This window comes from Meles meles, chromosome 13 (genome assembly GCF_922984935.1).
Source record: "Meles meles chromosome 13, mMelMel3.1 paternal haplotype, whole genome shotgun sequence".
NCBI classification, from domain to species: Eukaryota; Metazoa; Chordata; class Mammalia; order Carnivora; family Mustelidae; genus Meles; species Meles meles.
In genome coordinates this window covers 87,360,638-87,374,401 of record NC_060078.1, presented here as the reverse complement: position 1 = coordinate 87,374,401, position 13,764 = coordinate 87,360,638, and the positions used below count along the sequence as shown (strand labels likewise).

Below are 13,764 nucleotides of genomic sequence, written 5' to 3'. Positions count from 1 at the left end.
TGCCTTCGGCTCAGGTCATGGTCTCAGGGTCCTGGGATCAAGCCCCACATAGGGCTCTCTGCTCAGCGGGGAGCCCGGTTCCTCCTCTCTCTCTGCCTGCCTCTCTGCCTACTTGTGATCTCCGTCTGTCAAATAAATACATAAAATCTTAAAAAAAGAAAAAGGAATAAAGACCAAGAATAGTGAGAATATTTCCGAGGAAGGACAGGGCGGGTGTCCCCCCGGGAGGTGCTCGGTCTGGGCTTCCTGCTGCCCGTCTTGTGCGTGCCCACGGCCAGCGCCCGCAGGAATGGGCACCCACATGGGAAGGGAGGAACTGGGTCCTTACCACACACTACTGAGAAAACCATCGTCAAGCAGTCCGACTGCAAAGAGCCAAAATTCAAAATTCCTGGTGGAAAATATCATCAAACCTCCACTAGACTCAGGTTTCAGAAAGTCTCTTAAAGTACAAAAGTACTAACAAGGAAAACATGAGTGAATTTGACTCCATTGAACTGGAGAGCCCTCCTCCCTCGTAGAAAGCCTCCGAGCAGCCCTCTTGGCCGTGTGGTCCCCGCAGCAGACGACCCTCACCTCGCCAGAGAGATGTTCCGTCTCCTTCCAGCCCAGCGCACCCCGGACCTCCCAGAGGCCCCCCCAGGGACACCGCCTTGGGGACCTCGCCGCGGGTGGAGGGGCTGTGAAAACCCAGCTCGATTCCACGGAACACGAGGTTAAAGGGTGGGCAGATGTCTGAAACAGCCCGACTCTTCTCACTGTGTTTTGGGGGAAAATACTGCTATTGTCATAAAAATCCGTTCTATGTGTTAACATGCAACGGCTGACTGTTGTTTTTAAGTGAGCTCCCGGGTCTGCGTTTCGCGGGGGTCTGTCTCAGGTCGAACCTCCAACACAGGCAGGCATAACCCGCACCCAGAGAAGCTCTCGGCCACCGGGTCATCTCCGGGACAGCGTGAAGGCTGCAGACGGGACATTTACCCCCGACTCCGCGGCAGATACCGGAGACGACACGGGGTCCGCGGCACCTGCCGGCGGGAGAGCGTGCAGGGCAGCCTGTGTTCGACACCGTGGAACAGCTCCTGCCCCGCTGCGTGGCTGCCCCGTGGCCGTCCCGTGGCGGGTCCACACCCGGGAGGGAATCTCGCCCAGATCTACTGAGGGTGCGCAGAGTGGCGCTAACGCCCCACGAGCCGTGAGCTGCCTGTGGCCCTCCGCTGGGTTCAGACGTGTCGTCCAGAAGCACGGGAGAGAAAGTTCCAGAAGATAACACGTAGCAACACTCTCCTTAGAAGGTGGGAACCAGCACACACCCAGCAACACTGCTTTTGGGACCAGCCCCGCGGCACGGAGGTGGGCGGCCCGGGGGACCTTCCTTATTCCCGGAGTTCGGTTCTGTGGTGGCTCTGGACAAGGACGCGCAGGTCAACTAAGGAGTTTGTGCACGGACCAGGGCTGGGAACCGCCACAAGCCGAGGCCCCAGGCTCCGGTTCTGGCCCCGGAGGCCGGAGGATCTGAGAGGCTGCACCAGTGACCCAGGGCCCTGGGGTCCTGCCCGCCCCCCAAGCACGGACCAGGGCCTTTGAGAGCCGGGGCTATGCCAGCTTATTACAAAGAAACACTGAGCCCAGGACGAGCCAACCCTAAAATTTAACCTAATGTCACTAAGCTAATGAGTCTCCTGGGGTTTTTGAGTTTGTAACGACACGTTCGCAACGCGTTGTTCTCTTCCATCCCTCTCGGACTGCAGGTCCGCGGCGAGGTCCACTCTGGGCACCCCTGCCACGCTCCCCGGCCTGCCACAGGGTGCCCGGGGGTGGCGACCTCAGCCCCGAGCGAGGCGGACGGTCGGGAATGATCCCCCACAGGCCACGTGTCCTGCCGGGCGCCGCCGCCCACCCCGCGAATCGTTCCTGGGGAACGCGATGCCCCGCCAGCCGCCCCTGGCAACTCCAGGACTTCCAACATGTTACCCGGGGTCAGGTCCGCACTCGGGAAACGCACTTGGCAGCAGTAATGACAAGCAAGTGTCCAAACGCCAAGCTGCCGCCGGGGACCCTGACTCTGACAAAGGGGGGTGCTCCGAAGGCGGCCTCCGCCCCCCGCCCGTGCCCTGCACAGAGGTGTCCCCGCCGCAGCGGCCCTCCCCGTGTGAGCCTTGCGCCGGCAGCCCGCCTGGAGGGGTTGTGGCCCCAGCGGCCGTTGCCACCCACCTCAAAGGTGTTCCCGGTCACATCGAACTCCGGGGGAACAAAGGCACCCTCGGGGTCATCTGGGGAAGGAAAAGAGAAGGCCTCGGGTCGCACACGGGCAGGGCCCGCCGTGAAGACGAAGCCTGCCCAGGGCCAGGAGCCATTGCTTCCTGCTCCCCAGGGGCCCCGTCCTGCCGCCCGCCTCCTTCTGTCCCGGCGTCCCTGGGGACTGCGTCGAGCGTCAGAGGAAACCGTGCAACGGGGAGACACACGTTCACTGGAAGCCCCCCGGGACGCTTCCAGGGGGAGGCAGAGGGCTTTCCCGGCTCCCAGAAAGGGGCTGAAGGCATGGGGTGGGGAAGGTCGGGCCGTCTGCTCAGGCCCTTCCTGGAGCAGGGCAGGGGCCGTGGGAGTCCCGGAGGCTGGGCAGCCAGTGGGGCTCCTGCAGGGCCCCTGCCCTCTGCTGCATGCCCCACATCCATTCACTGCGGGCCAGTGCGCCAGGCTCTCCAGGGCATGTGGGCCCCTCACAGGTCCCCTGCAGGAGCCGGGTGACACGGCCTGCGGGGACCTCCCACCTCCTTCTCCCTCAGCGAGTTCTTGGGGCTGGAGACACCACCACGGTGGCCGCTGCAATCAGGGACCCGGGTCGGGACCCTGTGTCCACAGGCCCCCTGCAGGCACATTCTGCCACCCCAGCGCCGCCCCGGGCTCACCACTGAGCTGCTCCATGAAGCACACGTTCCCGCTCGTGTTGAAGGCCAGCGTGTCCGGCGTGATGCACAGCGTCTGGAAGATGGCCGTGTGGGCGACGCTCCTCATGGACAGGCTGCACTCCAGGCACACGGCCCACGCTTCCTGCTCACTGAGGCCGCGGTCCCGCAGCGAGAGGATGTCGGCCAGGGACACGTTCTCCTGCCAAGACAGGCTGCGGCTGAGGCCGGTCTGGGCACAGGCCCGAGCACAGCAGACCCTCCTCCCTGGGAAGGGCCCGGCACCACGGCGTCCGCGCTGAATCTCGGGAAGCAGACAACGCGCGGCGGAATTTCACTTCACGTCAGAAACAGGACTGTGGGCAAAGGCTTTAAAAAAACCACCCAGGGAGTCACCCTCTGCACTGTCCCCGGATGCCAGAAGCCACAGAGCATTTGGCAGAATGACCGGTGTGCTCCTGGGAGGGATGTTTACTCCGGGGGCCGGGACCCAGCTCCCGGTCCCAGAAATCACGGCCTCCCCGCAGCCCCCATGTCCAGCTGGGCCCTGTACCCCGACCCCACTGGCTCACACACAGGGCTCAGTGGGCATGTGGGGCCTTCGTTTCTTTGGGTTGCACGCTGATGGGCAGGGCAGTCACGGGGGGAGACACGGAAGCACATTCGTGCAGGGAAAGCTCGTACAGCCAGCGTGGGGGGAGCGTTCACAGAACCCGGGACACACAGTAACACGCGGACAGGACGGCTGAGCGGCGGCCCCGACATTAGCTCGGGCAGGGCACACAGAGGACCCGACGTCACCGTGGTCCCTCCCCAGGGCCAGACCCCAGGCCTCCCTGTGACCAAGGGCAGCGGTGACTGCGTCACCAACACGCAGGAGTGCACCTGACACCACACACTGACGCAGGGTCACGCGTGCACACAGCTCCCCTGGCAGGCAGGCACATCGGCACCCACCACGTGGACACACACACAGAGCTCCCCCACGGTCGCAGGAGCATAAACTCACACACGTACGCATTCCTGCACCCTCCGCGGTCGTGCCGCAAGCCTCACGCACATGCAGACACACGCACACGCTCACCGCCACAGGTTTGCAGAAATGCACAGTTGTGCACGCCCAGACGCCCACACACGGACTCACACACACTCCGTGTGCTCGCCCACGTGCACCCACACTCACACGTATGTGTGCCCCGAGTGTGTGCACACACTCCCACACGAGACACCTCGGACCTCCAGGCCCTAAGCTTGATGCCCCAGTCACCTCGCTGTGCCCATGTGTCCCTGCTCCACTGGCCCGCGGCGGGGGTGGGGAGCCAGAGCCTGGAGGGCGCCCGCAGGTGGGGTCCGGGCAGGGAGGGGAGCGGCCACGGTGCGGAAGACCGAGCTCCCTCCCACCGCCGGCCTCCGCCGCCCCGCCCCCCCATCACACAGGACTGCTCTCCGAGTGCGCACGGCCCAGCTGTCTGGTCGGGCAGAGTCTAGCGCAAGCCGTCGGATCTCTCCCACCTGCATTGCGGACAGGGATCCCCACAACCACGGGCCAGGGGGATGAGGAGCGGCAGGCAGGCAGGAAGGAACCAAATCAGAGGGTGACTCTCATGGCATCTCGGCTAAGCCTCTGGGTTCAGCAGGGTGGGGTGATGGGAGGGGGACGCCGGGACTGGGTGGTCCTCTGCCCACGTGACTTGGCACAGGCCACCGCCTGCCTCCTCCTCGGGGTTACCACGGACCTCCACGCCAGTCCCCAGGCCCTCCCAGCTCTTTCTGGGGGAGACGGAGGAGGGAAGGACAGTCCGTCAGAAGCTGCTTCAAGAAGGGCCACGGGGTTCATGCGGCTCCGAGAGCAGAGAGCCGCTGGCCGGCTTCCAGAAGCGCGTGCCCCTGTGAGGAAGGTGGTCCGCGGTTTGAAAAGGAGAATGAGAGCATAAAGCCGACTGGGGTGCGGAGGCGGCGAGCAAACCCGAAAATCTCAGTTTTCCCGTTTCCTTGCTCTGTTCCCGAGGGTCGTGGATAAAAGGTCTTCCCTTTCCTTTTTTTTTTAAAAGATTCTGTTTATTTATTTGACAGCGAGAGACGGAAACAAACAGGGCAGAGGTAGGGGGAGAAGCAGGCTCCCCGCTGAGCAGGGAGCCCAATGCGGGGCTCGATCCCAGAACCCCGGGATCATGACCTGAGCCAAAGGCAGCCGCCTAACGACTGAGGCACCCACGCGCCCCAAAAGGTCTTTCTGATTTGGCCCAGTCTAGGGGTCACTGTGCACCACCTGGGGACGCCAGGACGCCGGAGAGCCCCATGGTGCGTGTGGGGCCGCGCTAAGGTGTCCAGGGACTGTGTGCGCACCGTGACACGCCTGCACACACGTGGCCCCACACCACAGGCAGCCCAAAGACCCCGTGGTCTGTGCTGGTCCACACTGCGTCTGAGCCCGTCCCCACGGCAGGGCCGCGCTCACGCCCGCGGCTCTGCCTGCGCCGGCTGCACCGGCCCCCACAGCTGCTGATGGGCTGCCCGGAGAAGGGGGCCAGGTCAGGGGTGCCCATGGGGCATCTCACGGCCCGTGGCATGACCTCCTGTTCAAGGGTCCTCCCCCCAACCCCCGTCCAGCTGGAGGATGCCCCTGTGAGGGGGCGTCCCTTCCTCCCCAAAAGACCTGTAGCCCCCAGCGCCTGCTCGTGGTGGGGGCATCTGGACAGGTGGATTGTCCGGTGGGTCCCGAGTCACTGCTTCCGGCTCGTGGCCGAAGCCCCCACTCATGGACAAGATGCTCTCGGCCCCTCCAGAACCCAGCTGTGACGGGAAGGCACAATTCAGCTGATATATGGTTCCGGGACAGAGCTGAGATCTGCCATTGGGTTTCCTGGCACACCAAGGTTGGGGGGGGGTGTCTCACCACATGCTGGGGGATCGTGAGCCACGGACTCCCTGGTCACCTGTCCTCTGGGACCTGACACCCCCTCCGTCAGTTCACCCAGGAGAACCACCCTTCCTTGCCTGAGTCCACCGCTCTGGGACGGTGGACGGGATGAAACTCGGCCAGTGGGCGGGCGGGACACGGACGAGAGAGCAGGAAGCCTGTGTCGTCTGCTCAGGGCCCCGGCCCATCTCCACCAGAATCCCAGGGGACGCCCCTTACCCCTGGCCACCCTCACAGACGAGAGCCGCGTGGGCGTCCTGCACACCCGTGCCCATCTCCGGACCCGGAGGCTCTGAGCCACGCGGCCAGGTGGGCCCCGCGTGCCCCGGGATGCAGACCCTGGTGACACAGACGAGAGCGTCGCTGCTTGCGGCGGACATTTCAGAAGCAGGTGACATGTGAGCAGTAAAGCTGGTCTCGGTGCCCACCGGTGCCCGTCCGCAGCCCCACCTGTGGGGCACCCCCGTGCCCAGCACCCATGACGGCCCGGGGCAGGTCGCAGGCACCATGACTTCCCACACTGCCGCTGTCCCCTGCCACCACCAGCACAGCCTGACCTTGTCACTGCTGGGCAGCCTCTGGTGGCTGTACATCCTGGGCGCAGACCAAGCCTTCTGGGTCCTGGAACCCCCCCTCACTGTTCCCCAGGAACGTACCACTTGCGTGGGATGTAGGTAGGCCTGAGGGTGGGGGTCGCCTAAGCCGCATTCCATGCGGGGCAGGAAGAGAGTTGTCCTTCCCTAGAGGTCCTGCAGGCACGAGCTCCGCCCCGCCCAGGCCCGGAGGAGGATACCCCTCATCAGCCCGTCCCTGGGTCTCAGGGGCGAGGGCCGGCTTCCCACCTGCGGACCCTTGTCTGCTTATGGCAGAGTGTGCCCCCCAGGAGAGTCTGGGCCTCGAAGACACCCCACTGCCCCTTGTCAGAGAGGGCACGTGAGCCAGGGTGCCCCGCAGGGCCCCCCAGGGACCCCTGGACTGCCCTTGAGGATCTCACGTGTACGCTTAGAGGTTCACGTTTTCAACCTCGCGGCACCCTAACAGGAACTGCCCCACGAGACACGGATCACGGCCGAGAGCTGCTGTGGACACTCGCTTCCTCCAAGGGGCCGGAGCCCCAGGCCCGGGGAGCTCTGCAGAGTGCCCTGCTGGGGGCCTTCCCTGGCCCTAAAGTGCCCCCCCCCAAACTTCGCCCACCACGACGCTCTCCTTGGCTTCCCGCTTGTCTGCTGCCCGGCGCCGCCCAGCCAGGGCCTTACGCGGACCCAGCGGGGCTCCGCGGGAATATCTGTTTCCTCACGGGCACCCCCGGGCCGTGGGTCCACCTCCAAATCCCCGGGCCCGGCCCAGCGCCCACAGACGCCGGGAAGGTGCTCACCCAGCTTCGAAGGGACGAGAATACTCCTTAGACCTTAGACTCCTTAGACCTCCGGGCAGTCTAGGGAGCAGGAGACACGCTCCTTTCCGGGCCCAAACCGGTGCGCCATCTTCATCCCTGAGCCCGCTCCTGTCCTTGTCCCCTGAAGGCCCCTGAAAGGGGCACCACCGGCCTCCAGAAGGCCTGGCAACTCCCACCACGCCAGCCTTTGCTCTTCCTGATCCCCCGTCCCTGTCCCCTGCTGGTGCCAGTGAAGCCACACGGCCAGCAGGAAGCCACTCGGGCGACACCCTCCAGGACCTTGGGTCCATTCGCCACGTGCTCTGGGGGTGTCCAGCTCAGAGAATTCTCCAGGGCTTGCACCCAGAAGGAAGCTGCCGGGACGCAGGGAGCAGCCATCCTCCACGTCACCACCAGACGCCAAGCTGCTTCCCGGAGAGGCTGCTCCATGCACAGTCACTCTGGCAAGGGGGCGTCCGCCCGCACGCCGGTCCCTGCCGCTGCGGCCGCTGCCTGGGGTTTGTCCTCGCGGACCGGCCTTGTGCAGAGACGCCGTCAGCGTCTTCTGCATTCCTTGATGATAACAAAGTGGAATTTTTTCATGTTTACTGGCCACTCGGCTTTTCTCCAAGGTTACAACCAGAGAAACATTCCGAGGGGCTCCTGGGCAGGGGCGGGGGTGGGCATAGGGTCCCGTGTCTTGGCCTTGCTGTGCAGTCCGCTGTGGTCAGCTGTGGAACCGTGAATTCCTCTGTCTGCGTCCTGGGTCTGACACCTGCCGTCCCTCTGTGGGGAGCTGCCCCGCGTCTTCTCCAGCCTGCCCTCTCCAGGGCTTGCACCAGCGTGGCCCCCCGGGAGACAATGCGGCCTGTCCCCCCCCCCCCCCCCCCCCAGGAGCTTTCCAGAGGCAACCCGGCTGTACAGGGCTGGAGCAGCATAGTCACGTGTCTCTGATGGAGCTGTCAAACCTCCGGCACCCGCTGAGCTCAGCGTGTGCAAAGTCCGAACCAGGTGTGTTCGCAGGTACAGGACATCGGTCAGGCTCCAAGGCTTGAGCCTCGACCGGCTTCCTGTTTTATGGGTTCGTGCCCAAAGATGGTCCCTCTGTCTCCCAGAAAAGGTGCGAGAAGTTGAAGGGCCCGGCTGAGCTCTCCCTGTGGACGCTCCTAACACAGTGGCTCCCACTTCACCTGGAGGCCCCGGTCACAGGACGGGGGAACCCCTCAGCCCTATGCACTGTGCACAGCTAGGGGGCTGCTCTGACCCAGAGGGGCACGAGGGAACCCCAGCCCAGAGAAGGCACCAGGGCACATAGGAGTGCCGACCATGGGCGGGGGCCCGGCTTTGGGTCTGGGTCCTGGCTCTGCTGTTCTGTCCACTGGGCACGGGCCGCTGACTCTGCACGGGGCACACAAGTGGCCCTCGCAGGGGGTTGGCTGACCCAGCACGGGTCTGCAGGAAGAGCTGCGTTCTACACCTGCTTCGGATGGTGACGGAGGCCAGTCTTCTAACAGACGTGCTGAAATGTGTTCTCTGGGGGAGAGTCCGACGGCTGTGGGCTGGGTGCAGCCTTTCATTTTCTTTCAAAGCCACAGAGATTCCCAAAGTTTTATTCACACTCTTGCTTCCCTCTCTGCAGCCTGTCACCAAATCCAGGCCACCATGGCGGGTGTGGGGGGGAACAGGCAGCGGCAGCCCTCGGGTTCAGCCGCAGCGGCCCTCCCCCGGCCGGCGACCGGTGCCCTGGGGCACACTCTGTTACCCAGGACAGCGCTACCCATGGTGTGAACTCCGTCCTCACAGCCGGCTCTCCTCCGAGTGGGGGGCAGAAGAAGACCGTGGAGACTGCAGCCGTGGCCCCTAGGAGCCCCTCATGCACGCCAGGCGGCTGGAGGCCATGTCTAAGTCTTGGCACCAGCCTGCCGGGCACTGGAGGGTCTTTCCCGGCACCGTCTGGCTGCAGCCCCTCCCACGAGCGCTGCATGATGCCAGCATTCCTCAGCCGTGAGCACGGAAGCCTGGAGACCAGGCCACTCGCCTGCTGGAAGCTTGGAAGGCCCTCCAGCCAGACCTCAGAGCCTTGGGTCTTCCTGGGGGTGGCTGCGTCCTCTGGGGGCTGGCGATCCCAGGGAGGGACCTGGCTTGTTCGTTTGACCCCGAGCCACAGCCTGTGGGGTGCACCAGGGAAGCCAGAGCTGCAGGCAAACGGGTTCTGCGGGCACCTGTCCAGTGAATGACCGGAAGCTCCATGTGAGGGAGGCTGCTGGTCTCTCTGAGACTTGGGTAGGGGATGCCTCACGACTCAGGATCCGGAGTGGAGGCCCCTGCTGCCCACTGTGTGCAAGCAGCAGCCCTCTGTCCTGGGGGCTTCCGGGACCCCCACCCCAGCTCCTGAACCTGAGGGCTGGATTGGGCTCTGCTGGCTGGTGCCTCCCACTGGCCTCCCAGGGCGCTGGCAAGGAGGAAAACAGGATCCACCTCCTCCCCCTCACGGCGCCCCAAACCACACGCATCCTTCCAACACTTGCAGTCAGGAGCCCCCGGCGCCCCAGCCCACAAGGCACCAACTTCTTCAGTGACCACCACCCACTGCCGTCCCAGGGGGCGTCCCAGGGGGCCTGTCCTCTCGAGCGAGAATGTCCAAGGCCGGTGGGCGGCTGCTGAGAGTGGCTGCCAGGACCCGGGCCAGGGGTAGGGGCCTGCGGGGGCGGGGGCGCCCTCCCCGGACTCTGCCTGGAAGGCGGGGAAGCGGGTCCCACCGCGGGCGCCGGGCTCACCTCGTCCTCGGGCAGAGTGGGGAGCGGCTCGAAGTCGTAGCCCGCCAGGTCCTTGCCATCCTCCTCGTACAGCTCGGCCGCGTCCATGGCCTGCAGCCCGCGGGCGCCTCGGACACACCCGCGCGGGGGCCTCGGCCTTGCTGCGCGGCCCAGGCTGCGGCTCGGCTCGGCTCGGCTCCGGCTGCGGCTCCGCTGGGGCTCGGGCTCGGCTCCGGCTACGCGCGCCCCGCAGTCATGGCAACGCGCCCGCCCCCCGCGCCCCGCCGAGCCGCCCGCGCGCCTGCCGCAGTCACCGGAGCGGGGGACCGGGCGCCTGGGAGGCCGGGGGTCCCCGCGCTGCCAGGCTCACTTGGGCGGGCGCCGCGCGCTCCCGGGGCCGCGGTCCCTCTGCAGGCGGCGCGGAGGCGGCGGCCGGTGCGCGGCGGGAGCGGCTCGGGGCGGGGCCCCTCGGGTGTCCAGAGCGACGCCCCCGCCCCCTGCGGCTGGTGAGCGCCCACCTGGGTCCCCGGAGGCCGAGGGCCGCGGCGCACTGCGGAGGGCGCTGCCGGGGTCGCTCTGGGTGGGTCGTGGACGCTCCGTGGGGCGCATCCGTCCCTCCCCCGCCGTCCGGGGCGGGGCTGCCGCAATCCTCGCGGGGGGGGGGGGGTGGCGGCTGCAGAGGCGCGCGGGGGCGGGGGCGGAGCGGGAGCGGGCGGGGACCGGGCAGGGCGCGTCTGAGCAGCGGGGGTCTGGCCCGCCTCCTCGCTGGAGCGAGGGTTCCTGGACGCAGGGAGCAACAGTTGGGGTTTCATTCTGACCTTGCCAGGCAGCCTTGGGGCAAAGGAGACGCAAACACCAGACGACACCTGCCCACAGTTCAGCGGTCCTGCTGCCGCCTGATGAGCCCTTCCTCGCCCCGTTTATGGTCCAGTGGCTGGACTGGGTTCAGCACCGGTGTGAGCCTTGCCCCAGGCTGGGCCCATGGTTGTCTGAACACCCGGGGTGCTCTCCCAACCCTGCCAAAGGGCCGGGCAGCACCCCTACCCGCCCTGCCACAGGAAGCGGACATGGTCCTTCCCCCTCCCAGCGGAGCTCTGGGTCCGCGGAGGCTACTGGCCAGGCTATCAGTTTCCACGCGTGGCCGGCCCTGCCCTTGCTTCGTCAGGTACACAGCAGGTGATCCATAAATGCTCCTTGTGTGAATGAGCCAGGGCTTGTGGCAAGGTGTGCAAAGTCCAAGCGCTCACTGGGACATTAATTCCCAATATTCTATGCTTGGGTCGGGTCACTGTGACCCTGGGCCCTGGCGTGTGATGCTCAAGCATGTGGGAGCACTCAAGTCACTGGAGAAACGGGCCTCAAGCTCGGAGCCCGGCAGTCAGCCTCATCCCGTGCAAAATGCCGGTCCGCGAGCCCGCCCCAGCCAACTCGGCGGAAACTGGGTGCAGTTATCCCCCTTCTGGGCGTGCAGGGACACTCAGAGCAGCGGCAGGGTTGGTGGGTGGAGAAAAGCCCCTCACGGTCGTGTGACATACGTGGGCCAGCTGTCTGAGCCGCCTCTGTCTCGGTCTCTGTGGGCACACACAGGGCCTCAGAAGGAGGCAGAGGGAGGCAGGAGGGCCCTGGGGTGCACCTCCACCCTCAGACCCCGTCCACAGGGCTGGGGGAGCCGGCTGGTGAGGCCCGGGAGCGGCCGGCCTTCTCTCATCGTCCAGCCCAAGTGCTCCTTGTTGGGCTCAAACACCGAGCGGCAGGGACCTCATGGCGGTGATGTGGGCTTCGTCCCTTGCTCTCGGGTCACGGTGCACCTGGCTGCAGGCTCAGGGTCTGGGGGTGGGGCGTGGGAACTGCAGGGGAGGGGCGAAGATAACCCGTTTCGGAGGAGTGGTCGCGTTGCCGTGTTCAGGATCTAACGACGCATCGTCTCCTTGAGGAAAAGATGCGTCCGGTTTGGGCAAATGCAGAACCAGCCGGTGGTGGATGTGGGCGTTTCCGTCTCCTGGGTCGGGCAGACCGTTGCTCCACAGAGAGGGACCAGCAAGATGGGTCTGGGTCAGTGGGGAAGGGCCAAGGGGGGCCCACAGGGCCGCACCGCACGCAGGTCCTAACCCTCTGCTTCTCCTGGGAAGTCTGTGCTCCTTGGTCTGCTGGTTCTGGGGCGTGACGGCGTCTCCCCCTGGCTTGCGGGTCTGAGGGCTTGAGGGCTCACTTGCTTTCGTGGGAAGCTCTGGTCAGGAGAGGGTCTGGCGTTCGCCCTGTGCTCTGGGGCCTCGGATAGCATAGACGCTTTGTTCACGTGGCTGGGGGAGGCAGGACGCAGCACCAGAGCAGGTCTCCATTAGGCACTCCCGGTCTTCCCAGAGCCCATGAGCCCGGCATGAGAGAGGACAGCCAGGCCGCCCCTTGGTGTCCACTCAGAGTTCACTCCCAGCCCAGCCGCGCCAAGGATCCTCATGAGCAGACCCCGGAGTGGCCTCTGAGCGTTGGCCTCCGTGCCTGCCCGTCCCACCACGCCAGCGCAGGCCGCGCCTGCTCCCCGTCTTCCCGAGGACCGTCCCGTGATGTCGGGGCCCGCCCTGCAGTCTGAGGTCACGACGTGGTGGTGCTGCGGTCTGCTCGGTGGTCTTCCCTGACCCATCCGAGCGTGCGCTGCCCACCCGTCTGCCCTACCTCATTCTCTGCGAGAGCCGTCCTTCTGCAGACCCTGGCCTGAGCCGTCCTCCCCACCTCTGCCCCTGCCCTCTGCAGACCTCGCTCCTGATCCGTGCTAGGACAGGACGCCCCTGACGGGTGCCGTCTCCTGCAAAGTCCCGTGCTTGTCTCCGAACCCTTGTCTTTCTCAGACACTGGCGGGACCAGGCTTCACTCTCCTGAGCCGCGGGTCTCCTGCAGGGGGGAGTTGCTCCGTGCTCCCGCGAGCAGGGGCTCCAGGCCCAACCAGTCCACGGCCAGCGCGAATGGGGGGGGGTCTTCAGAGTCTTGGCTCCCATTTCCCTGGAGGAATTCTGAAGAGCTGTCAAGCTGCTCGCACAGTTTGAAGTCAACATTTAAATTTTGTAAGAAATTGCAAATGTAAATAATTGCCAGGAGTGGAATTTCTGGTAAATATTGATATTTTGAAGGAAAGCTGTTACTCTTGTCAACCCATCCGAGGATTTTCAGCTCTACGCCCGCCGTGGGGCTCTGACTCACTGTCCCGGGGTGAGGAGGCCCCACCCCACAGGCCTGAGCTGGCCCGGGTCCCCGCGGAGACACGGATGTGACGCCCGCTGTTCGTCATTTAGAAAAAACCACGTACTTGTTCTTTACCGGTGCACGGCCTTCGTCGAGTGTTTTCCCTGAAACGTGTTAGAGGCGCCAGACCTTGGCCAGAATTTTATCCTGCAGTAGGATCTGTGCTGCCCAGTCTGTGGGTCCAAATCACTCTTCTTTGCAACAAACACACGTGCAGATTTTAACCAGAAATTCAATAAATAAAAAAACAAACTTTTCCCCCCCAGTGACCGTAAAACTTATTTTACAGTCTCGAAGTCTTTTGGTGAAGTAAATGACCATGTTTGTCCCGGGGGTGGGAACACACAGCCAAGGACTGTGGACCACTGGCGAGGCTTCTGCTGGGGGCGTCTGAGCCCTGTGCGGTCTCTCTAGCTGTCACTCTGTGGCCGGTACTTTCTGGCCGTCACACTGGTGGTCACCCTGTGCTTCTCACTCTGGGGCGGTCACCCTGTGGGTCTCAGTCTGGGGCGGTCACTCTGCGGCTCTTACTCTGGCTGTCCCTTTTCCCATGAAGACAGACGTCATATTGTG

The 13,764-nt window shown here is 64.9% G+C and overlaps 1 protein-coding gene across 2 annotated transcripts in view; it reads right to left on the bottom strand.

Moving 5' to 3' along the window:
* The window catches only part of KNDC1 (kinase non-catalytic C-lobe domain containing 1), a 62,145-nt gene extending 51,895 nt beyond the window's left edge, over positions 1-10,250 (bottom strand). The window contains exons 1-3 of one of the 2 annotated variants that reach the window (XM_046027433.1): positions 9,979-10,250; positions 2,910-3,108; positions 2,215-2,273 (exon numbers count right to left, since the gene is read on the bottom strand). In XM_046027433.1, the coding sequence (XP_045883389.1) occupies positions 2,215-2,273; positions 2,910-3,108; positions 9,979-10,065 (345 nt within the window). In that variant the 5' untranslated portion in view covers positions 10,066-10,250. The remainder of the gene's footprint in view (positions 1-2,214; positions 2,274-2,909; positions 3,109-9,978) is intronic. The other variant, XM_046027432.1, reaches the window with a different exon arrangement.
* Between the last annotated feature and the right edge of the window lie 3,514 nt (positions 10,251-13,764).